Genomic DNA, 26,989 nt, shown 5'->3' on the forward strand with positions numbered 1-26,989 from the left:
TCTCTGAGATCTGCCAGTATGGCATATTTGAGGCAAAAAGAAAAGCTGTTTTGACCAGGAGCACAGAAAATGAGGATGCAGGGGGTTGGAGTGGATGGAGAAATAGATGGGGGTCCAGTCCTTGTGCCACATTGAAGGGCACAAGAGAGACTCTGGTCTTTATTCTAAGAGCAGAACCTCTGGCCACAGCACAAAGGAGAGGTTCCCATTCTGTATATCCCACCACTTTCTCACCAGCCCAGGCTATGGAACCGAAGGCCTGATAACAAAAGCTCACTGGTGGCCTGGGTAGGCAGCATTGGGAGACCTCCCTCCCCCTTCAGTGAGCAGCACTTAGAGCGTTCCCCCACCAGCAGACACCTCTGAAACTTGTTTTGCAGTTCAGTTTTCAACTTCTTCCATGGGTTCGCATACTTTACCACTAATGTGTGTACAACTTGCTAATTAATGAAATCATTTGGATCTGAAAACATCTTGTTCTAATGGGAGGCTGCAAGGCACTCTCATTAATTCACAGGTAAAATTATTCCAGCTTTTCTCTTCTTTTATTTTTTTTCCCTCTCCCCATCTTGGCTCAATAACTGGGGAGAATTCCTCTAATTAGCCTTGAGAAAAATTACTCCACCAATCACAGAACACCAGTGGCTGCCTTGGGATCTGGGAAGAGGGTGACCCAGACTTTGTTTATCCAGTGCAGAAGGAGGACTGTGGGTGAATGCAAAGGTGAAACTCCCAATGCACAGAGCAGGGGAAGGATATCCACAGTTGGTAGGCCACATCAGGTGGAGACGCTAAAAGTGCCCTGTGTGGTGTGGTGCACAGGTGGGTGTCCTATCATATGTATGTCAAAGGTGGCCACAGGTTTTCTGCACAATTAGCCTCCATGTAAGGAAGGAGAATATGCCCTCCCCCCCCCACCATGTCTCTCCTAGGAGATGAAGACTTGGTGTAATCACTGTTGACAGAAAGCTTTCTTTGAACTGGGGGTAATCTGGGGGTGACTTGCTGGTAACTCTCCACCATTTTGCAAATGAAAACTTGTAACATCCCTTTTAAACAAAGAGCATTCTTGGTGTCGTTTATGGTTGAGCTTATAAGTTAGGGGGCCATAAAAAAAAAAATGAAATCTTGCCATTTGCAACAACATGGATGGGACTAGAGGGTATTATGCTAAGTGAAATAAGTCAATCAGAGAAAGAAAATTATCATATGATCTCACTGAAACATGGAATTTAAGAAACAGAGCAGAGGATCATAGGGGAAGGGAGGGGAAAAAAATGAAACAAGACGAAATCAGAAAGGGAAACAAACCATAAAAGACTCATAATCATGGGAAACAAACTGAGGGTTGCTGGAGGGGAGGGAGGTGGCGGGATGGGTAACTGGGTGATGGACATTGGAGAGGGTATGTGTTGTAATGAGCCCTGGGTGTTATAGAAGACTGATGAATCAGACCTCTACTCCTGAAACAAATAATACATTGTATGTTAATTAATTGAATTTAAATTTTTAAAAAAAGAATTAAAAATTCTCTTTTACTTACAGTTCCTCCAACTATCCTTATCCTAACACACAAACTTTTTTTTCGACATTCTTAGATGATGAACAACTTGACCAAGAAACTATTTTTAAAGTAAAGTATAAATAAACATACTATCATTTCCAAATGCTGTCCAAAGACATCAGGGGAATTTATTCTAGATATATTAGCCCTGCCTATAACTATACATTAAACATGTCCTGAAATCTTGAAAAAAATTATTTTTAATTAAATTAAAATTTTTAAAAAGTTAAAAGAGAGGGAAAGCAGGAAAAAAATATAAGTTAGGGGGTCCTTTTTCCCATAAGACAGCAGTATAAGCCTATAGACTTTTGGAGTGCACTGACAAGACTCATGCGCTAAACAGAATTTTTCATTTACTTTTTATTTATTTATTTTTTTTTTTCCTGACTGGATCTGGGTACTTTCAGTTTTTATTGTGGTAATGTATCCATTTCAAAATTTGCCATTATAACCACTTTAAGTGTATGGTTCAGTGGCACTAAGTATATTCACATTGTGCAATCATCATCACCATCTATCTCTGGAAGTTTTTCATCTTTCCAAATGGAAAGTACATACCCATTAATCATGAACTCCCTTCACTGGGGTTTTTGAATAGAAGGCTATAATGTTCTTCAGACTTGGGTCCTGAGGGAAAGAGCCCTGGTCAGAAATCTGTAGGAAGAAAGGTCCACTCATGTAGTCCTTAGAGAGAAGCCCACAGAGGTCTCACCACCTACATGTATCCTGAGATATGAATAAGTTTCAACAAAGGAAGTCCTACCCTCCCAGATGCGTGGCAACCAGATTTTTGTTTTCCAACAGATGGGTCAGCCATTGGCTCTAGTAATCTCACCTGTGATAAGCAAGTCTTTGCAGGGCTATCTCTAGTCAAAATTAACTCTCACTATAGTGAGATGCTGGTCTAGGACAAAAAGATGTTACGATATTAGAAAATTGGATAGTTCTGGATAAAACAATATGTTCTTCCCCTTAGAAGCACAGCATCTGCCAGTCCTTTCATTTGGGTGTGCCTCTGAGAAAGATCTGGAGTCAGGCCAACCTAGATATCAATCCCTACTCTGTCACTCACTGACTATGTGAAATTAAGCCTCACTTTCCTCATCTAAAAAATGGGGCTTGTGATACATCACTGGTAAAGTTGCTAAGAAAATTGCATGAGATTACATCAGTATGGCATCCAAGATAGCATTTGGTTCAATAAATGGAAACTGATGTGCTCACTGTTACTGTCTGATTTTGTCATTGTAGGCCTCCAGGTGGTTCTGAATTCCATTATCAAGGCTATGGTGCCCCTGCTGCATATTGCCCTGTTAGTGCTGTTTGTCATCATCATCTACGCCATCATCGGCCTGGAGCTCTTCATGGGAAAAATGCATAAGACCTGTTACAACCAGGAGGGCATAGCAGGTAAGGGAAGATGCCCAGTGGTCAGCTCTCAAGAAGCTTCCCTGGCTTGTTGCTACTTTCCTTGTAATGGGGCGAACAGCCACCATGTGATCACTGGCGCTAGGGAAGGCCTCCTCCATTCAGGTACTCATCTTTCCATTCTGTGGAATGAGAGGCAGAGGTTGGTATTATTTTCCTCTTAGTTACTTTCTTTCTAATAAAATGGGTCTTTGTTAAAACAGTTAATTGCAAGTTTCCTTCCAGCACTACTAAACGGTTAAATGAGCTGTGTGAATCAAGAAGCATCACCTAGACAACCTGGAGTATTTTAATTTAAGAATCAGAACTGATGTAATGAGCATGTTTATCTCTGTCCATTGGTCCTTCAGTGTCACTTGTCATCCAAAGCCCTTCCACGAAAGCAGCTTTGCCAGCAGCCAATAGATGTCTCCATCACAACCCTGGGTTCTGTGCACCCTTGGCTCCTCTGTGCTGTGTTTTCTGCTTCTCTCTTCATAGGCCTGACAGATGCTGGCCCCCTGTCACAGGGTGTGGTGGAGGGGGAGCTTCTTGAGACTTCTCTCCCCATGGTCTTTCCATAAATCAGTATATTTAACAAGAAATGCTGAACTATTAGGCACTTCTCTGAATAGGACTAAAATTTTGGCTTGTGGGATATATTACAAACTGTTGTCTTAGGTTACTAAAATCTCAGTGGTGCCTTTAAAAAAATATCATTTAAACAGGAATTGACAGAACTTCTCAGAAGACATGTAAAATAGTTTAAAACAAAAACTTGTTGAAAAAAAATACTTCCCCCCCAAAAGGATTAGAAGTGTTAAATTTATGTGATTGTTTTTTCCAACAACCAGATCTTTCATCTTGATTTTTGACATCTTGGTAGAGAAAGGGGAGACATCTGTCTGAAGCTTTAAAAGATAACTCATTTCTCTCCATCTGTACTGCTTCTCCTTCCCATTCAGCCCAGGCATTAAATTAAGTTTGACCCCTCTTGCTTTACTATGGTGAGGAGGGGCAGATCTGCACAACAAGGAATGACATAGGCTATTCATATTCAGAAATCAAAATAGAGTACCTGATCTAGAGGGTCTGGTTTAACTGGGTGGATTGACTGGGTATTTGTAGTTTCTAGATCACCACTACGTGACCATAGTCCTAGAACAACAACAACAACAAAACCCCATAAACCTATGATTACAGATTCACACCATTGTTTTTACTTTTTTGATAAGGAGTCTATTTAAGAGACCATTTTTTCACTCTGGAGAGAACTTCCTAATTATTTGAGCCATAATTGTATAAAATAAACTGTCGGGGCACCTGGGTGGCTTAGAGGGTTAGGCCTCTGCCTTCGGCTTCAGTCATGGTCTCAGGGTCCTGGGACCAAGTCCCGCATCGGGCTAAGGAGGCTCAGCAGAGAACCTGTTTCCCCCTCTCTCTCTGCCTGCCTCTCTGCCTACGGGTGATCTCTCTCTGTCAAGTATATAAATAAAATCTTTTTAAAAAAATAAATTAAATAAACTGTCATGTTTAAAAAAAAAACTAAGTTCTTTAATATTAGGACAGATCTTGCCTTCAGTTAAAATTCTGAGATTTCCAGCTTTGTTTAGAGGAATAACAAATAATGCAATGAGTAGTATTTTTCCCTTGAATTCAAATCCTTCTTGCTCAGTTTAGTCTATAGCCAGCCCTAAACCAATAAATTTATATTAATTGTGTAGCTTTGTTAGAGCTCATTCTAAGTCCCACTTAAGAGCTGGACCGTTAATCTCTAAAGTTTATGCAGTGTATTGAAATGATCAGTGACTCTTTAGACTCAAACTCCTCAGGCTGTCATAGGGAGGGTGAGTGTCAAAGACCCCAAGAGCAGGTGTGTGTGATGGTTTGGCTCTCACCAACAGCATGCCAAGAGGCAGGAAGAGAATGAAATGGTGAATTTCTGCCATAGAGCTAATGATAGCAACCTTATGCTGCAACCAACCACTTACCTAGGGAGCACTGCTCCCAGAGCTGCACATAGCTTCTATCAATCCTGCTGAGAAAACAGCAAAAGTGCATTTTTCACTGGTGGCAAGATCCTCTAAGGGCCTGTGCTAACAAGCAACCCTGAATGTTGGAAGTCACTGGGCTTTGTTATCAGACCTGCAGTGGCCTCAACCAGCAAGAAAATGATGGGCACGATAAACAAAGGAGACACAAGATAGGATGCTCTTCTCTGAACCGCTGCTGCACAGTCTGGTGAAACAGCCCCCAATGGCCCGCCAGTGCTTATAGCAGCCTCCCCACTCTTGGGATAAAGACCAGAACTGGTCTCACCAATTGGAATGGCCTTATTAGAACTGTATTGTTTTCCATTCTTGATTTAAAAAACAAACAAAAAACAGGACTAGGAGAAATTCTTGGGATGTCGCCTTCATCCTACCAGAAGATGCATCAGATTATTTAGCGGTGGGATTTACCTTCACCCAATAAGTCAGAAGGGACGTTAGCTGCCATGGTGAAAAGGACCATCAGCCTGGGGATCCAGGGTGTCAGAGGACAGACACTGAGAGAAGTGTTCCAGAGAGAGGAACCGTGCCAGCTCCAGGAAGGTGACCTCACTCTGTGTGGAGCCAAGCTCCCTGCTGGGAAGAGGGGCTGAGGACACCTGGCTGTAGATGCCTCTTCACTCAACACTCTGCAATCAGGAGCTTTTGGAGCTCCTCCTTCCTAAATCTGCCATCTGATGACAAATCCAGGGCCTCACTCCATCCTTCCCAACAGAAGATGAAACCACAGTCATCAGAGCCTCTTCCACCTACATAGTGACTAAACTAATGAGAAGGAAAAAAAAAAAAAAAAGTATGGGACTCTGGACATACTCCATGCAGCCATAGAGAAGGAGACCAAAAACCTGCAATCTTTGAAACCAACCCCCATGTTGGTTTTGGAGAGTTTTATACCACCTTTGGAATGGGTGATGTTTTTCATAAACCTCAGACTTTGTGTTGAATTACCATATTTTTCTGCCAATTTGGATTATACAAAAGTGCTTGTGAGCCTTTGTGATAAAGGAATTTAGATCAAATTCTTCTTGTTGCACTCTAAGACTTTTTCTCACACTGGGAATTTTATGTGCTTGTAGATTGTAGGACACATAAGATTTTGAGCCATGCTTTGGCTGAAGAAAGCTCTGGAGCTGGCTGGATAGACCATAATTCAGCCTGTAGGCTGCCCTTCCAGTTCCCTGTAGAGGTGGTCTCTGAAGAGGCAATTTTTCTCTGATCCCAGAGGCATCTGCAAGGCGCCTTCCTAGTTCCTCAACAGACACATCACCATATGCCGGCACCTTTTGTTTCTGGCTGTCCCATCTGTTTGATGGCACTCTGAGCCAGGCCACTCTGAATCGTTCTCCCAAGCACACTAATTACCCCTGAGACTGGCAAAGAATTGGTTGGTTCAAACCTAGAAATGAAATCACTCTCATTGTATTCACTCCTTAAAGTTGGGTCCTAAAAAAGTAATTGATTTTGTCTTTGGTGATTTCTCCTTGGAACCCCTAACTGGCACTCTCCCAGGATTTCATGTTTTTGTTGGTATTAACTGCTTTTCTAAAATCTCTCCTAATCTTTGCCTCCATTCTTTTACCACAAACTTAATTTGGACTTTCCAGAATGATTCTACTTCACTTCTGTTTTAAAGCATAAGGCCTACATCTTTGTTTCTTTCTCCTACCTTTGTTCCTGCTTTCCTCCCTGGGGCTTCATGACTCTGCAGAAGAAAACCAACACAATTTTCATGTTCAAACTAATTTCCCCCCACCTTGAAGTGCATGTCGCAAGGACCTGCTGATGTGTGTGTTCACATTTTTCAAGTGTTCCCTTCAGTGCTTTTTATAGATACCTATTTTTACCAGATCATCATTGCTTCTTAATTGTTCTCAAATCTTTTTTTATTGTTGTTCAAGATAGTTTAAAATAGCAGTGGTGTTTGAGCCTTTAGATAATCTCTCCGAACCTCGTCCTTTTATTATTATTATTATTATTATTATTATTAATGAGATCCCTTCCCCTTGATGCCGTTTTCCTTTCAACATATACTTTTCTATAAAACCCCAAAGGTGGTGGGTATTAAGGTGGGCACGTATTGCATGGAGCACTGGGTGTGGTGCAAAAACAATGAATACTGTTACGCTGAAAAGAAATTTAAAAAAAAAAAAAAAGATGTTTTTCTTCCTTGAGGACACTCAGCATTCACTTTAGCAACCTTCACTTTTGCCTTATTTTTGCCTGTTTCAGAAATAGAGAGCACAGGAAAGGCTGTCAGATGAGCAGTGACAACACAAAGATTAACAACATCTTTATTCACTAGAAGGCAAAACAGGAGAGAAAGAAATGCAAGTTGTTCCTCTGTTTTTTCACCTTCTCTTTTGCTCCCATCTCCTATATCATTCCAGCACTTTTATCACAGTGACTGAACATATCACAGTAGAAAGTCATCACCAGAACGGGTGAGAAACCCAACAGAACATATAATGTATTTAGTTCTTGGTTTCCCAGTCTCTCAATTTTTTAGGTGTTTGTTGCCCACTTTTTTATGCATTCTTTAGGGTTGGGATTGATTTCTGAGTTTCCCTCTTTTTATAGCCTCCTGTTGTTTAAACTCACAGCCAAATCTCCAAAGACTTTAAAAATTCAGAAGTCACAAAAAATTAACTAGAGTTCAGTTCCAGGAGCAGAACCCTACTGGGAGCCAGAACCTGGAGTCAGGAAATGGGGTGGACACTGTCATTCCTTCAAACAGTTCAGGGACCAGTGGTGCAGATCTTTACACCTTGGTCATCACACAAAGACCCACACACAACCTGAAGCACCAGGCCAAGGATAAGCCAGGAAGCATGGTTCACAATAGCCCAAACCTGGAAATAATCCAAATGTCCATCCACTGGTGAATGGTTAGACGTACAGTGATATGCACTGCTTGGCAACAAAAATAATATACTATACTGATATGGGCAACAACACAGATGAACCACAAAAACATTATGCGAAGTGAAAGAAGACGGACACAAAAAGCCACATATTGTATGATTCTATTTATATGAAATTTCTGGAAAGGCAAAGCTGTAGAGACAGAGTGTAGATCAGGTTGCTGGGGGCTGGGGAGAGGAGCTTGGATTGACTGCAAACAGGCACACAGGAATTTAGGAGGATGATGGACATGTTTTAAAATGGGTTGTGGTGATAGCTGTACAACTATATAAATTTACTAAAAATAATTGAGCTGTACATTTACATTGATGAATTGTAAGACATGTAAATTATATTTCAATAAAGCTGTTAAGACAGAAAAAAGTTAAAAAGCCAAGAAGACACACTCCAGCATGTATTTCCAACCATACTGCTCAGTTCCATTCTCGTAAGAACTGTCTCTTAGTTAGGATTAATATTCCTCTTCCTGTCTTCCTCTTTGGAGTAAACAGTTTCAAATTTGAAACCACAAACTGAGAAAGAGCCAAGCAACCAATAGTCTTCAATGCAGAGGTACTAGACATTCGTAATTGTTGTGATGCATATGAAATAAGAAAAGACCCTGGGTGATCTGTTATTTTCTAAATGAAGAACTGTAAGTAAATTCTCTATCTGGGGGCATATCTTCATTATTGTTAAATTATCATTTGTTATGACTGAAGTCTATTCTGTTTATTACTGTTACCTTCTATAAGCATGAGACAATGTCCTTAATTTCACAAGCTTCTGTGAAATTCAAACTATTACATTACATAGCTGGGTCAAGGCTACCAGTATTTTACCATAATGGGAATTCTTAGATCAGTCTAGTCTTTTTTTTTTAAGGGTTCTATTTATTTATTAGAGAGAGAGAGCGCGAGAGAGAGCACACATGAGTACACTTAAGGTTGTGGGAGGAGGCAGAGGGAGAGTTCCATGCAATGTGGGGCTTAATCCCAGGACTCTGAGGTCCTGACCTGAGCAGAAAGCGATGCTTAACTGACTGAGCCACCCAGGTGCCCTGAGATCAGTCTAGTCTTATTTCAATTTACCAATGATCTCCACACCAAAAATATAAGCTACATCTTAATTATTAATTTTCTAGTAACTCTTCCCAGCATGTGAAATTAGCCCAAGCACCATCTGTAGCCACAGGAGATATGTTGTACAGTTTCCTGAAAAAGCCCTGTCCATACCTAGGGAGTATTGTCCCTGTCACCCACTGCAGGTCTCTCTTGATTAGAGGTCAGAAAAGGAGTCTTCTCTTCTGAAAGGCATTCATGCTGGAAACCAAAGAGCAGTGCTGCAAGGTTCCATATGACAATCAGCAGTGTTTATGTTCGAGAGTTGTAATAAAGACCACTATCATTTATTATTTATCATTTCCCCCTGTGGGAAGAATTTATGTTTTGTCCTTCATCAGCATAAGGCTTCTACTATAAAATGACTTGTATCTTTGGTAATGTGTCCTATAACACGTAATGGAGAAAGTGTTACAGAATGGGACTTGTTGGCTAATTATGTGAGAGATTCTTCCAATCAATATAACCCTCACCCTAAACTCTGGTATTCCAATGGAAGGCTCCACAGATACATTATCACCAAAGAAAGAAAAGGTGGACTTCCTATCACTTCCCAGAATGTTTTCCACTTGGAGTGATTGCATCATCATTAGCTTCTAATTGGCCATTTGCCATTGACCATGATGACAACATGTTTCTGCAGAATGTGCAATAGTCTTACCATCTTTGAAATCAATTAACAAGGTTAAAATAGTTTTACAATTAGTTCAAAGTACTGACTCCCTAAATCAATGGCAGCCTAAAATGAATACCTCGTTACTTACGTTGTTTAATTTGTCTGTGAGGGAACTAATGAAAATGTGTTCTGTATTATGGTTGCTGTGGTTGTTTTGCCTAGCCCATCAACCTTATCCTGCCAGTTTTCTCTCTGACTTCTCTCTCCTTTCTCTGCCCATCTCTCTCCATCCCCTCTGCTGCCTTCTCTTTTCCCCTGGTCATTCAAGATGTTCCAGCAGAAGATGATCCTTCCCCTTGTGCTCTGGAGACAGGCCATGGACGGCAGTGTCAGAACGGCACTGTGTGCAAGCCCGGGTGGGACGGGCCCAAGCATGGCATCACCAACTTCGACAATTTTGCCTTCGCCATGTTGACGGTGTTCCAGTGCATCACCATGGAGGGCTGGACAGATGTGCTGTACTGGGTACGTAACTTGAGATGGGCAGAGGCAGGGAGTCCAGAAGGCTGTGAGCCTTTCCTCAACATCTCCCTTTTCTTCCACTCTTCCCATGACTTTGTGGTCACATACACACCTTGATGGAATAGTTGATGAATGTCTTTGATTTCTTCCAGGTCTTTCATGAGAAACAAAGCATGAAATTTGCACCCTAATGAGTCTCTTTGTCCGCCCATCAGCCTAAGAGAAATGTCATCGTTCAGTTTATCCTACCATAGTGAGAAATACGGGCCTACAGCTGATGATCTGTGAATGAGTTGGCTAAACCTGACACAAGGATTCTATTCAACTCCCCTTCCTGTAGAAACTGTAGAGTTTCTTCGTTCTTATCCTTGTCTTGCATCTGTCCCCCAAAGAGAGCTAGAGAGCACAATTATTAATTTTTAGGGCTAAGGAGAAAAGCCAGGCCTGGTCTTCTAACAAGAAACAATTTTTATTGAACTGTTAGTATTATGGCATGCTATTATATTTCTATTTCTCATGTTAATCTTATCATATTAGAGTAGTCCATCAGACAAACACATTGCCATCATTTTCACTACTAGCAAAACACTCTGCTGGTTATGTGTGCATATTTAGAAACACCACTTCCTAAATGTCAACCAGTCAATGGTAAATTTTCTTTTACCTTCAAGATGCCCCTTTTATTATCCAGCAGCCAACACTACTTTGCCAACCTTCAATCTGTTAAAGTGCCAGATTTCTGCCTATGGGACAGGCAAATATACACACCATATTTGAGCTGTCTCCTTTCTGGCAGAGTCAAGTCCATTATTTGTAAAAGCTCCAGAAAATATAATTCTTTGTAGGATCTCCTACTTGAGCATGAGAAATGACTTGCCAGAATCCAGTGTTGTTCTCCAGCATTTGGGTGAAAAATGCTTGTTGCCAGTCTTGAAAATACCATCTCACCCACAGTTTTGCAAATAGTCAAATTTATTTGGCCATGCTGAAAACAGTCTAAGAGTCTGCTTGGGGAAGTGTCTACATATTAAAGCAGGGAAGAGGAGAGGGAAGCAAATGGCTTCCCATTGAACAGAGCCGCCAGATAGAAAGGAACTGATGATGCCAAGAGAGGTATTGACTTCTTCTTAAAATCTCAAGAGTTTTGTAATAACACAGAGATGTGATACAGGGTATTGTATCTTTTAATTTTTTCATGAGCGCCATAACCTATTGATTCAAAAGTCCTCTTTTCAAGTTTTTAATGTTTAGGTCAACATGCTGAAACCCAGTGTTGCTATCAAATGCATACTCTCTGCAAATGACTACTTGAAACTTGCCTGAAAACCTTGTACCCAGAAAACATTTATTGCGCATTCCTTGCATGCCAGAGAAGCTCCTAGGTACAGGATTCAGATATAAACAACATCCAGTTCAGACTAAAAATCTCAGTCTAGAGAAACAGTAAATCTAAACTGAATAATGATGGTATGACTGGAACCGGGCCATGGTAGAGTTGCTGTGTTGTGATACTTTGAAAAGAAGACAAAGGTCAAGTCACCTCTCAAATTAAAATGAAACACTGGAAAACATTTTTTAGGTCCATGCTCAACAAAACTGGCTTTGAATAATTTCTAAGAGGAAAAGAGGGAATTGAATGTACTATGCTTAGGCAAATTTATTTCGTTTAGCAAAGCTGATCAAATTCCCAAGTGGTCCTTCTACCTTGGGTAGATCTCTCTGGCTATCCAAGGACAGAAATACCTTTCTGTACATGGGCAGTTTCTGCTATGGGCCATGTAACGTATGAGCACATGGGACTATGCTTTGGAGCCTCATCACATGAGCTTCAAACCCATGCTTTAAGTTGCTATAGGAACGCCTTCCATGGTGGTAAATTGAGGGCACGGTGGCAGTGGGTGGGTGGGTGTAGGGCTGGGGGAATAGGTATAATTTACTTTGCTGATGGCCCTGGTGTATTTTTGTGATCTTCCTTCATCACTCCCTCCCTCTCCCCCAACACAAGTCATTGATACCCCACCAGCCAGATGTGACCAAAGAAATACTGTCGTAATGACAGCCAGAGTGGGGAATGAGAAGAAGCACACAACTGCAACTACCAATTTTCAGCAGCTGTGTTGTGCTTTCTCCCCTGGGGTGTGTGTGATAGAGCTCAGGCTGGGAACGGAAAAAATGTCAGAGGTGAAGAAACAATCCCAGGCTCATGGGACATGCCTCTCTGATTTTCCCAGCACCTTCCCAAAACGGCCATATTGTGTGTATGTGTGTGTGTGTGTGTGTGCATGCATACATACACACACGTGCACACACACACACACATGCCCATGTACACACACACACACATGCCCATGCGCACACACACCGTAAAGCTGAAACAGCCTCATACTTGGGTATTCATGATGGAAGCACTCCCCAGCCCAATGCTCCTGCTTTCAGACAATTTCTCTAATTGCTTTGACCTTTCTATGGCCATTTTTCCTTTCCTCCTTCTTTTCTCTCCCTCTTACTTCCTCCCCCTTCAACATTCCTCCTTCTTGCCTCTGAGCTTATATTTCTAAACCCACAGACTCTCAAATCTCAGTGTACTTTAGTATAAAACATGGAACTTTCTAAATATAATGATACCCAGACTTTCCTCCAAGCCACTAAATGAGAAGTTCCAAAGTTAGGCCCCAGTATCTGCATTTTGAAAGGCTCTCCAGGTGATTCTGATCCTGAGTAGGAGTCTGAAAACCCCTAGAAGCCTAACCTATTCAATCTGCATGGTGCTGCTTTGATGCCACTGGATTTGAACCAGTCTAGGAAGCTATAGTTTCCATGGAAATTGGAGAAGCAGGGTCTTCCACTCAGAAGAATGCATTTCCATTCAAATCCAAAGGGCAAGTCTACAGAATGTTGGAAGGATCAACCAAGATTTTTAAGTATAGCAATGAATGGAAACCCCAGAGCCAGATTCATTCTGAACTATCAAACAGCTTGTTAGATGTTCCTAGGGAGAGAATCAGCCATTAAAGTGCTAAAGAAGCAATTGATTCAATCACTGGATATAGCTTGGGATGGAAGGGATCAGGGAGGTCAACAGTAGCAAATGGCAGACACCTGCTTCCTACTGTGGATAATATCAAATCCATTTCTCTTTTTCTGTGACAACCATTATTTCATCCCATTGTTATGATTTGAAGAGTTAGTGGACTAAAAAGAAGATCAAACTTGGCCAAGTAATACTAGAACAGCTAGTTAAAGTTATGGCCATACATTGGGTCAAGGTTCCAACTAAGGTGAACGATTTGTTGAAACATTTCTTTTACCGAATCTGCAGATGACAGGGTAAGGAGTGGGGGACACTGGGGATTTGGAAACTAAGCTAAAACTCAGTTTGAGGTGTGGTTTCCTTGAGCAATGGCTTCTTAAGCCAAAGCCCAATTTACTCTCAGAATGTCCATGTCTCTTCTAAAATGGTGGGGAATGGTGAGCAAACAAAAGTATCAGCCTTCTTTAGAAACAATGAACCACCAGGAGAGGGAAGAATCCAATAGTGTATAGCATCACCATTAGTTTCTATTTCTATGTTCAGATTTTTATGTTTTTTTTTAACCAAACACCCCTAACTTTCTTCATGTAATTCAAGACTACTTATCTTATATGGTTTGAGAATGTGCCTTCCTGAAGATAAAGAGGCTGCTGAATCAAGATGATTTTCAGGATTCTTAGATGTGGTCTGAGTCCATTTTAAAATCATTATCCCTTCCACAATGCATCCAAATCACAGTTAATTAATATAAACATCAGTCAGGTGCTGAGTTTGTACTTGAGATAGCCCCGTGCTCTTGGGGACAGAATAACATGACCACTGACCCAGTGTTTGGAATACCTGGAGAAAGTTACATGTGAGACTTGTGGGAAAGGGAGGGAGCAGTTAGAAGTAGGCATCACCCAAACATACACGTTTCTAGCTCTTCTGGAATCTAGATGCCTGAATAAGCCTTCATCAAGAGGATGAATACCCTCCTGATCCAGGGCCCCCAAGAATATTAAATACTGTGCACACAGTAAAATCACTCAGGTCTAGGTTTCCCTGGACTCATGCCCAACCCTACCTACCACCAACATAGTGGGATCACTTCTTTCCAACATCACCCATTGCCCCACCCCAACAATTGGCTTAAAAAATAGAAACTGAGCTTAAAAATAGAATTAGAAAGAATAGTTAATGAGAAATCATATAAAGAGAAGATTTTTAGAATCACAAATAGTGTCTTCTGTAGTATCTGGGTTAGTTTGAGCTCAACAGGAGAACTTGGGAACAAAATTCTAGTATGTTAACCTTTCATGAAGCAGTTGTCAGCTCCACACTTGGTCTTGTCATCCCACTTACCTGTCTGGACATGCTGGGTAGGTAATTCCTTCTACACTCTCATACACACAGAGATGGACATTCACATCTGCTCTTGGTGCTGCTGAAACATCCTTCATTTATAACAAAGGTCTTTTACATCCAGGCAGGTTGATTCAGGCTTTACCCTATTTTTTCCCCACTCCATCTTTTTTTCAAAAAGCCACCTCTTTTCACTATAGAATATAGAGAATGTCTCTGAAGGCATCAAGAAAACAGAAATGGGAGTTGAGTTCTATTTATGACCTAATAGTCATTCTAAGTGAAGAGCTGGGAAAAAATCCTCAAGTAACCTAGAAACAGCATCCTGGGCTTTTTCACAGGTATCAGAACAGAAAAAGTGGTAGGTCCTAGTTAGGACCCTGTAGTTCTTGACTTTTAATCTGCTTCTATTAGAGTGCTCCCCACTTAGTGCCCATGCTGTTTTAGACAAATAATGTCATCTAGACAACAAACTAGTAGTTTACAAGCATGTCACGAAAGAAAATTAGCAACTCTCAATGCTATTACTTACTTAATTTTTAGGCTTTATTTTATTCATTTCACTGGTATTAGATGAGTCCTTATTATTTAATAATCTATTTAACTAACATTTATTGAGTATTTACTATGTTCCTGGGACTGAGTAGGGACTGGGGTAGAGGGATGGAGAGATGAAGTCCTGCCTTCAAGGAATTTAAGATCTAGTTGAAGAGATAGAGGACACATAAGTAAACTTGACTTAGCAAGGCAGTATACTCAGAGCTCTGTGTTGGCACAGAACATTTCAGGGAGAGAGAGGAATTTCACTCACTTTGAGGCTCCTCCCCCTAGCGAAAGCAAGTTTATAACATTTAGGGAGACTGGAGAGAACTGGTTTTTAGGTTCTCTCAATAGAACCAAGAAACAGCTCATGTTCCCCCAAAGTGCTCTCACCCAAGGTGCCTGAAAGGCCACCTGCCAAAAGGTGCAGTCACCTCACAGCTTGTTGCTGCCCAGGACAGATAAGCAGGGCTTCCTTTGGCTATGAGCCTGCTGTCTCCTACACAAGTGTTTATACTTGGGGCCACTCACACTCCCTAACCTCCCCCAGGATGTCAGTGATCCCCATGATCCCATGTGAGTTCAGGGATTTTTAAAAAGTAGATGTGTTGGTTTGCCTTCATGTTAGGAACATTTGGGTGTCTTCCCCCACATAATAATCGAGGCTTTCACCTGTGCCCTGAGGCAGTCATGAGTTTTCCATGTACAACAATAAACGGGTGCAGGGTCAGGAAGGAGTCAGGTTAAACTTGTTGTCTGACTTGCTGCTCACTCATTGACCTATGGGTATCTGCATGCAAGGTGACGAAGGTCAAGAGGAGTCACAGATTTTTTGAGACATTGCCCTGGGCACTGACATTCATGACAGCAGCAAACCCTGTCCTCTAGTTGTACTCTGTGGAAAGCACTATGATTTTTATGGGCCAGCATCTCCTGCCTTTGCTGTCAAGTGACAGGCCTCTTGGCATTTAGTGAAACTATTTAGTCTTTTTAGATCCACAGCGACTGTGAAACAAACCTTAGGAGAAACTGCCACAACTTAAAAACGCATGGAAATCAGCTAGGATTGAGAGTGGCTTTGATGCACTAGGATCCAGGAGGTGTTGTTCCTCCTATTTTATCTTCTTTGGGAAAAAAAAAAATGTATGTTGGATTTGAACGTTTATGGTTGAGGTTGCCCTCAAGGAACTAGATATTTTTTTCAGGAAGTCCTTCTGTGTTTTTCATTCAGTATCATCTTTGGGCTGTCTGCAGATTCTAGGAATAATCAAGCATGTGTTTCAGCAGAGGCTGGGGTCATCCTCTAAGTCCTTGGGCCTGGAGGCTGCAATGGCTGCTGATGGTGGACATCAAAATGTCTAAATATGTGCCTTCCTTAAAAAAGTCACAAAGCTTCCTTTGTTATAAACCTAAGAAACATATAGCTTTAATGGTTTGAGAAAACCTATCCTTTTTTCACCTCTAAATAAGGGTGTCAGCAATCTAGGTCATTTTTTAAAAATATGTCTTTATTTATTCACTCTCTTCTTAATAGCTCCATTCCAGCTGATTTAAGACATCAATCTCATCACTCCAGGCGTTGCCCTACTTCAGAGCCATCCATATTGTATGCTCTCTACCCAGTCTGCCCCCAAAAGTAGGTGGCCTAGAATAAAGAGGAGAAAGTAAAAGAGAAAACAAAGGGAGCCCTTTCCTCTCAGGCCAGAGCCAGACAGACCAGAGAATCATTCACCAGTAGCTGTCGAGCATTGCTTGCTGAAGAAGTGATAGGGTCTTAGGAACACATTGGAAGCTTATTAATCTCCCATCTGCCCTCCTGAGTCCTGCCCCTCATCTGCTACTCTGCATCTTAAACCTTTGAAAGAACTGTCTCACAACAAGGATGAGACCAAAGCAGAAGCATAGAATAAGGGAGAGGTAGATACCATGAGTCTCCTGGATATGTCCCTGGCTCTCTATGGGATATCTATAGATCATGAATATATCTATAGGTCATGAGGTTATCATGAGGATATCAATGGGATATCTATGGGTCATAAGGTTATGAGGATATTAATGAGCTATCTATGGGTCATGAGTTTATCTGTGGGTCATAAGGTTATCACAGGCCTCTCTATGAGCTATGTATGGGCAATGTGGCTTGTAGCCCCCTCCATTTGAAGCCCTTAATGATGCTGGGAGTCACTTACCTAGGACACAAAGGAAAGGACACCCAAAAATGAATAAGGGCCCAAGGAAATCTTCAAGGTTCATGGGTTTGTTGACTTATGAGAGAGATGTGGTTCAGGGAAGTGTATTTTCTTTAGGGTTATGAGGAACCAGTAAGGAGAAATTTCATTCCAAGGCAGTTGGTTAAGTGCCAGCCAGCCCTCATGCCCACTCTCCATCTGCCCAGGCTCCAGAGGCAGCTCTGGAAGGGTGAACTGCTAGCAGCAAGTGTGCCATTGCCTCCAGCAACTACATGTTCCTATATGTCCTAAGTAAGGTCTGAGATCTGAGGCAAAGCAAGAGAACTCATGCAGAACAGGCCCCCTCTGCCACTCTTGGGAAAAGCTCTTCCCAGATTAGCACAGAGCAGCTGGTTGATCAGAAACATTGAGCCCATGCACCCATGGGGTTGTAGGCAGAACGTCATGGGCATGGACCTTTTCTCAGGTGGGAGTCCACAGCTTCCATCAGCTCTTTCTGACCTCCCCCACCCTCCCTAACATAAGGAGGAGGAGAGGACCCTGACCTTCACTGGCCAGACTTAATCTGAGAAAAGAAAACCTAGGGCACGTAGAGGCTTCATGGCCTTGGATCCAGTTTCCATAAACACCTCCTCACAGATGACTTCTCCTATCCCAAGGCTGTTTTTAACCCCATCACTCTCACTGGCTCAGAACACAATATCTTACACACAGTAGGCACTCAGGAAATACTGTTGAACAAATGTGGACTCTAATAAGACCACTGCTGAGAATAGTGAAAGGTTTATGTCGTGGTTCCCCATAATAAAATGTGACATAAAAACCCTGGAATCACATGGTCATCCTTACAATCATTCTATGGCCTATGGTTGGCTATCCCGCCATCATGCTTATGCCTTTCTCCTCCCTAACTTCATTTCACCAGTCCTGCCCCTTCTTACATGGTGCAGTTTTCTTTTTCTCCTCCTGGGTGGTCATTGGACTTTCCTCTGTTGGTTTGGTTTCCTTTGTAGACTTGCCTCTGACGGTTACTTTCTGGTTAAAGGAGTCTTTCAGGCTCCCTGTGATGGGGGCAAGCTCTGAAACACACAAACCTTTCTACCCTGCCTCTCCTAACAACCACTGTTTTTCTGGATATTTTCACCCTCAGCCACTGGGAAAAGTCTCCATCCCAGAGCCAGGATGGGTTTTCAACTGTGGGTTCTATTTTTAGTAATTGCCAACTTCCTAGGAAACCCCCAATTCTGTCCTAGGATCACAAAGCCTTTGGGCTTCCTATCTGCCCCTACACTCATTGCCCCATGGTGCAAGGTTTACCCAGTTCTTTTTTTTTTTTTCCCCAATTTATTTATTTTCAGAAAAACAGTATTCATTATTTTTTCACCACACCCAGTGCTCCATGCAAGCCGTGCCCTCTATAATACCCACCACCTGGTACCCCAACCTCCCACCCCCCCGCCACTTCAAACCCCTCAGACTGTTTTTCAGAGTCCATAGTCTCACATGGTTCACAAGGGGCGTTAGAGAGGAGTAGGGAATTTGGGTAAATTGGAAGGTTTACCCAGTTCTGCCTGGTCTGTCGGTTGCTTGCTTTTCCAAGCCTCAGACAGCCACTCTTTCTTCTACACTTCTAGAAACCTCTATGGTTATTCCTACAACCTCATTTACCACCTCACATTATAGTTGCCTTTTTTTTTTTTTTTTTTAATCTGTCCCCATGCTAGGAAGGGCTTCCTATTCATAGCACAGTGCCTGGCACGTATCAAGTTCATTCATTCACTCAACATTTACTGAGTACCTGTCACATACGATGCACTGTTTTTGGCATTTGGTCTGGTGAACAAACCAGACCAAAACTGCCTGTCCTCAGGGAACTTACATTCTAACACGTAACAAATGAATTAGAAAATGATAAGCACCATGTTCAAAATGGCAGAGTATGTGGGAATGGAAATGCTCAATAAATTCTTGTTGAATTGAATTGAATTACAACATGGTTAAGTAGACTTACATTGAAAACTCTTCTTTTGCTCAGTGACTCAGTTCAAGCCAATGACCCACAAACCCTGAACACAGTTTTTGTGTTCTGTGCTATGGCTGTATTTGGTAGATTCCTTCAACCAAAATATAGTGAGCCCAGATAAATAGTATTAGATTTGAAAAGAACCTATCGGGATGTAACACTTCAAACCAGTTAAACTAGGTGGGAGCGGTACTTCTTGACCTGCTTTACTCACAGAACACAGAGAGCGTAGTATTTGTCCAGTATCCTCAGGCACATGGGTAAGGTTTCTTGAAGCCTGAAAAGGGTTGAGGAAGGTACTATCCCAGACCACATGTAACTCATTTGAGGCACCTAGATTTAGAATCCCCTGGGTGATTAATGTGCAGAGTCATGAGGCTCACTGACTTGGGAGCAATCTGTGTCATTAACAATTCTTCCAGATGATTCTGATGCTGTGGTCTTTAGACCACACTTTAAGGAACACTGCCATGTAACAAAGCAGAGACAGGTAGTGAATCACGATATTTGTCGTGTCCTTATATTTGAAGTTGAGAGCTATGGAGAATAGCTGTAAATCAGTGGTTCTCAAACTTTAACATCAGACTCGACTTGCTGTAGGGCTTGCTAAAACATGGGTTGTTGGGCTCACCTGCATAGTTTCAGGGAGGGCCAAGTATGTTCATTTCTAAACAGGTCAGGGCCACACTCAGAGATCCACTAATATCAATCATTTGGGAAGCTTGTATACAGAATTTGGATTTCTATAAGGCAATTTCACAAGGACAAAGTTGGGGTTCATTTTAGAAAGATATGACTAAATCCTGTTTAGTCTAGTTGGAAAGCATTAAAAGAAATAAATTTGAAAGCCTAAATCAGAACAAATTTCCTGTTTGATAAAAATTGTGCTCTGTAACTTCACATCATGTTTATACCTACCTGCCAGCCAGCTATGTGCTGGTAAATGTTTAACCACCAGTTCTTAAGGGTAAAGGGTAAAGTGGGGGCTGATCTATGTCATTTGCCCGCTCTGCCCATCATGACCAGTTTCGGGGTACCCTACTGACGTTAATGAACACAGTCCAGGGAAGAAATGCGTAGTGGTTCTCCAAAGCATTGGACCCAGCAAACCATTGCCTCCAGCTGCTGCAGGGGTTTGTCACCTGTCAGAGGCTGCCTCCATTATACAGTTAGGTACTAGTCACTGTCTTCAGGCTATAGGATATGTGTTTGCAGGACAGGAACTATTGTCTGCATAAGTAACCCAAACGACAGTCCTTTCTGGTCCGTGGCCCAGAGCGCTCATGAAACACTGCAGTTTTGCTTCTAAATTCCAGGCCCAGCTCAGGAAAACCCCTGGGAAGGGCTCTCCTTCCTCACGCACCTTCAAAGGTTCTGGGTGTCTGGCTCCTTAAGGAAGAGCTGAGGCCCACCTGACACCAAGGTTAGGCTGTCCTGGGTGCAGTGGAAGACTCCATGCCATGAAAACCCAACTGACCTGAAACCACTCTAGGCTCAAGAAATCACTTTTTTAAGTGACCCACCTTACTAAATAAGTGAAAACATTGAAGAAAGTTTTCTGGTTCTGGAAAGTAAAACAACAGAGAGAGCCAAAATTTAGAGCCTACAGATGTCCCTTAGAGTTCAGGTCAGGGTCATGGGGAAGTATTTTGAATATCGATGGTACCAGGGGTGACAGTGGATCCTGGCTTAGACCTGCCAGTTTCCTCCAGTTCTGTCCACACCCTTCCTGCCTGCCTCCTCACTTTAACTCATTCTGCTCTCTCTTTCCTAATCTGCCTTCATCTTTCCAGATGCAGGACGCTATGGGCTATGAGTTACCCTGGGTGTATTTTGTCAGTCTGGTCATCTTTGGATCCTTTTTCGTTCTAAATCTGGTTCTCGGTGTGTTGAGCGGGTAAGCTTACCGTTTCTATGTATTCTTTACAATGCAGCCGAGCAAGGTCCTAGGACCCACTATATCCATCACCAGGGTCCTCAGGGATGGGATCCTAACAGGCCAGGAAAACCAGAAAAAATAAGTACCCATTCAACTACAGATTCTGACCCAGTGTCTGGGTAGGCTGTTTGGCCTCTGATTTGCACCAAGAGGATCCCTGGGTCCCGACACTGCTTGGGTCAGTGTTCAGGAGCCGGTGATGGGCACTTGGCCATGCTCGGCTGCTGAGTGTGCCTCACTAACTATCATTCCATTCTTCCAGGTCAATGATGCCGTAGGAAGGGACTGGCCCTGGATCTATTTTGTTACACTAATCATCATAGGGTCATTTTTTGTACTTAACTTGGTTCTCGGTGTTCTTAGCGGGTAAGCAGGACCAAGGAAAAAGGTCTTGATTTTTATTTTATTTACTCTTTCTGCTATTCCTGGCTTTATTCTTTTTTTCTGGCTCTGATGAACCTGGGATAAGAGGCCACCTCGGGAGCCTTGAAGTGAATGGCCTTGGCCTGGCTGGACAGAGGATCAAATGTACAAGGATTAATCTGTTGGTTTGGGCTTCACGAGGAGATCCTTAGGCCCACCTGTCTCCTAGCTCATCCAACCCCCTCCCACCCTGAAGCAGCTAAGTAGGTAGGCAGGATGCTTCTCCTTCTACCTGAGGAGCTGTGTGGTGAGAGCCTTGAGTTGAAAGGGTTTGGCGGTAGGGATTGCCTTGCCAATAGGTACTTGCCTGATTACAGTTTGTGGCAGGCTAACAGTAAAGATTTAAGGTAGCTTCCACACATTGTTGAATGGACTGGGATAATAAGGATTTGATTTAAAATATAAGTAAACAAATACAAACTAAAAATAAAATTTTCTTTGATTCTAATTCATAGACTCTACAGTCCGAGTCTTGTACACCCTTTTTCTGAATGGAAATGGTGCTTAGCTGTTTAAAGCCATAGATTATTGGAGAATAGAGATGGAATATACTTTCCTTTAAATGTATCTACTTGGCTACAAGTACAAAGTTTGCCTAATTTTGGCCTTTGCTCTGATGAAGTTAAAAAGTGGTAGAAATAGCGTATGATTGGGCCATTTAGCTGCCCTGGGGATGGCCACCTTGACATTGCAGAGACTCACTGGGCCTTTCCTCAGCCTACCTTTTTCTTCACAAGTCCACACCAGCCATGCCAAGCCCTAACACCTAAATGCTCCTGATGACCTGCTCATGGGTGACCTACTATGCTGCCTTTGCTACAAGGGGGAGGGGGACAATCTATTTCTGCCCGCTCAAGACAGGTCAGCTGCTTTGAATAGCCTTTCCTATGTCTCTAGGGACATTAATGCTGGGAGAAAGTCAGGCATGACAGGAATGATTGCATTTAATTTTTACTAAGTACATGACCTGGGAACAGCTCCTCCCATCTCCTGCCATAGCCTAATGCCATGCAAAAGCATCAGGTTTAGTCTTTGGGATTTGGTGAAGGGAAGAATCTGTTTCTCCCCTCACTCCTTCCCATGGTGGGTGCCTATTAGGGACTTTGATGACACCGTGCCTTTTGCCAAGGTAAGGCCACACAGGAAACTAGGGTCTTCCATCAGGGATAAAAATGATGAACAGGATAACATAAGCCCCTGATTAGCTGCCTGGAAGATATAAAGGTTTTCATTTTTGTGTTACAACACAAGAAAATGCTCCTGTGTTTATATGAATCAAAGCATTGAAAAAACCAACTTCACTCCCACTCAAGACAAATTTGGATATCCCAGCTCTGCATTTGCTGGATGCATGATGTTGGGCAACTTCACCCTCCTGAACTTTAATTAACCATCAAAAAAAAAATGAAGATAATAATGCCAACTCATAGATTGTTGTGATACTAGAGTGAGAGCGTTTGTGTAAAATACTTGGCATATAGTAAGTGCTCAATAATGGTGCTATCATGACAATGATTATTGTTTACTTGATGTCTATCATAACTGGAATAATTGCATAAAATCCTCAGCCTTTTCCTTTTAAAAATGAGGAAAGTGAGCCCAGGCTTAGGTTATGTCATTGTGCTTCTAAGTATTAGAACAAGGACCAGAACTCAGGCAGAACCTGGACCCCATCTTCCCATCACCATCCATTGAATATACATTGAATGAACTTGAACTGTAACACAAGCCAAAGCTTTGAACCTTAAAAAAAAAAAATAAAAAATAAAAAAGTGATTCTACTTTCTTCCCCCAGAGATTAGGAACAAATCTAAGCAAGTAAAACTTCCCCCAGGAATCCAAAATGAAGAATCAGCACTAGCCAATGAAGGCTGTTCTTAAGCAGGATGTCTACTCACAGTCATTCTTGCTGCCTCCCCCCAAGGAAAATGGTCTTCCTGGCAGAGAAGTCAAACAGCAGCAGCTGCTAATGTTGGAGAAAAATCGTTTCGAAGACCATGTCTTAGACAAGTTCAGTCCCAAAGCTTGTCAGGTAGTAATGCTCCCAACATGAATTGACTGAACAGGAACACTAAGGCTTTCAGACCTCAGAACTGTGAGCTCTGGAGTCCATGTAGCAGGACACCTTCCCTGACCCAGTCCTAGAGAGGCAGTCTGCTCCTCACAGCTCTGGAATTGCTGATAAAACACCTTCCAAGGCTTCTTGGCTGCTGGGCGCACCCTCTGCACTGACAGAGAAGTGTCCATTGGTAGGCTTTTAATCAGTCAAAAGGGCTGGCCACTCTGAATGACCTGCGCAGGGTCCATGCAGTGACAAAACCTAGAATCAGCCTCTTGTTAGCTAGCCACATGGTGGTAGCCGTGGTTTCAGTTTTGGGTCAGCATCTTGATCAGTCAGGACAATATCATAAAAGTCATCACAAAAATGCAACAACATTGCTTATTCATCAGTCAGACTTGATTAAACCAACCTTCCAAAAGCATCCAAAACAGTCTCAGAGCTCCACGAAATTCACTGTCCCAATGATAGCATTAACAGTAACAGCCTCCATGGCAATCTCAGTGCATGGAGCTTTTGGTGGATAACTCATTCGAGGCCCACAACAGTTCGATGAGCTCGGTGCTATTTATAGCTCCATTCTCTAGAGAAGAAAACAGAGGTACAGATGAGGAAACCGCTTCAATCCTTACAGGTGGATCCAGGATTAAATCCAAGCAATGTGAATCCACAGCCTCTATCCTTAACCTCCATGTGATACAATCCCCAAACCCATTTAACTGGCTAAGCCCATGTTCCTAAATCTGAGTCAAGAAGTGGGGAGGTGAAGAGCAATAAGTGCAATGAGGAGGATCAACAGGAGTGGGGAGGAAGGTAGAAGCAATCCTTGAGACAGCTGTTGGAAACAGTCCCCAGGAACAGAAAGAGTCCCAAGAGAAAGCACTAGAGCCCCCACTCAGGAGGCTACAGCAGGGCATGGTTGTTTAACATGGGGGCTGGCATCCCTGCAAATGTTAATAGTCCTTGAGAGAGAACAGACACCCCTCTACAACCAGCTCAGTAGAACTAAAGCCTTGGAGCATTTTGGAACTGGAGAGGCCTGAGACCCTATACCCATCAATTAAGGACAATACTATTTTACAGTCCAACACAGTAACACAGCCTCATAAATTATGTCCTTCAGTCACCAAGGAAAGGTTAAACTATCCTTAGAGTGTTCTACTTATGAAGGAAAGAGGACACTCTATAAAGAAAAACGTAAACATTCTAAGAGTTTGGTCACCAGACAGTTAGGCACCCTTTATCTGGAACATTCATGTATTCAGAACATCTTTCTCACGAGGCCAGATAGAGCCAATGTAAATCATATGTATCGCATGGATTTTTAAATTTAATCTTATTCTTTCAATGTTCCAAGATTCATTGTTTATGCATCACACCCAGTGCTCCATACAAAACGTGCCCTCCTTAATACCTACCACCAGGTTCACCCAATGCCCCATCACCCTCCCTTCCAAAACCCTGTTTGTTTCTCTGAGTCCAGAGTCTCATGATTCATCTCCCCCTCCGATTTCCCCCAATTCACTTTTCCTTTCCTTCTCCTAATGTCCTCCATGTTATTCCTTATGCTCCATAAGTAAGTGAAACCATATGATAATTGACTTTCTCTGCTTGGTTTTTTTCAAAGTGGTTTCATGTTCATTATCTTTGGATAATTATTATTTTTGGATCCTCACAAACCACAGGATTGGTATTAGCACAGACAAGAATTGGATTATATTTGCTTTTCTCTCCAAAAATCTCAGTCTCCAGCCTACTAAAATTAGAGCGGTGACAATGAGATTCTCGAAATTTCACTTAAGCTATGTCAGGTAAAAGTACCCAGACTCTGGAATCTGGTCACTTTTTATTTTAAGTGATTACAAACCAAGGACATCAGACATGTGCCTTCAGTAGACAAGGAACTCAGGATCTCTTAGGTGGATAGTCTTCCTTCTCCTGTCTTCTTTCCTCCCAGGAGATGGGCTTGTCTCTCTCCCCAAAACAACAGGGGGCTTGGGGATGAAGCATGTTGCAATCTGAAAGCATAACTGGACCATGGCGCTGTAGTTAAGACACAATGTCTGGGACCAGAGGGATCCAAGAGAAAGGCCGGGACATGCATTCTTTGTGGGTGGACAGAACGTCTATAGTCACATTCATTATCTGTGTAGTTATAGTCTATGAGGTCACTATGAACACTGAATTAATGAATACTAAGCCATTACTCTTGGACTCTTGGGAGAAATACAGGAGAAACGCGAGGATTCTGTAGGCCTCTAGTCACAACATTTGTGTCAACCAACCAATACACAACCTTATTTTATGTGTGTTTCTGTTTAAAGGCATCTTATTTAATATATATTGTTGATTCATTAACATGAGCTCATGGCCAACAGCACTCTGATGCCTGAACAGAGTTTATCTGACACATGTACTTTTTCCCTAAGGCACATCACAACCTTCTTGCACTTAGGAACTCTAGACAGCACTGTAGCACTGTGCTTGGGGACTATTATTTAACAGAAAAGCCACCAACAGAAAGCACAGAGATGTGACAAACATGGCACTAAAGAGATCATAAAAAGTACACTGTTTTCAGTATGAGAACTGAAACAAGAAGGCAGAGTGTTGCCATGTTTAACTTCAGCTGCGAATGTGACTCCAGTTTTTTGCATGTCTGCATAGGACCACAAAAGTACACATATATATCGATCTGGGAGTTACAAATACATTTTAGTGAGTATGCAAATTTGCAAATACAGGACCTATGAATAATAAGAATCGACTGTTGATCATCAGAGGGCCCAGAGCCCCAGCGTTCTGTATTGATTGGGTTTTCTACATACACCTCCCTCTGCATGCTTTACATTAGTGAGACTGGTCCCCAGCTCTCCATTCCACCCCTCATTTTTCATGTTGGCCATTGCTGGCAAGAGCTGTGCTCCTGCTTTATGACAAATCCCATGGCTGTGACTGATTGTCTAGCCAGCTCTGGTCCCTGGACCCAGCATAGCCTGTCAGGCTGGGGCTTCATGTCTTCATTAGCTCAGTCCCCAGAGCAGGCATATGGCTGGCATCCAGGAGAGAAGATAAAGAGAATCAGATACCACCACCCAGAAAATCCCTTACTGAGTAGAGTCTGGAAAAAGAAATCTTGGCTCACCTTCCATCCAGCCACAAGCCAAGTTATGCCCCTTATTCCACTGGAGCCAGTGAGAGCCAGGAAGGCTTCAGATCTGACCCTATCTCTACTCCCCTCACACCCCAAATACAAACA

General features: G+C 42.3%; 1 protein-coding gene across 1 annotated transcript in view; it reads left to right on the plus strand.

Annotated features, from left to right (window-relative positions):
- The window catches only part of CACNA1C (calcium voltage-gated channel subunit alpha1 C), a 621,853-nt gene that overhangs the window by 413,435 nt on the left and 181,429 nt on the right, over window positions 1-26,989 (plus strand). Inside the window, exons 6-8 of the mRNA XM_044228473.1 lie at window positions 2,816-2,974; window positions 9,989-10,185; window positions 21,103-21,206. Coding sequence (XP_044084408.1) covers window positions 2,816-2,974; window positions 9,989-10,185; window positions 21,103-21,206 — 460 coding nt within the window. The remainder of the gene's footprint in view (window positions 1-2,815; window positions 2,975-9,988; window positions 10,186-21,102; window positions 21,207-26,989) is intronic.

The sequence above is a fragment of the Neovison vison genome, chromosome 12 (genome assembly GCF_020171115.1).
Source record: "Neovison vison isolate M4711 chromosome 12, ASM_NN_V1, whole genome shotgun sequence".
Classification (NCBI taxonomy): domain Eukaryota; kingdom Metazoa; phylum Chordata; class Mammalia; order Carnivora; family Mustelidae; genus Neogale; species Neogale vison.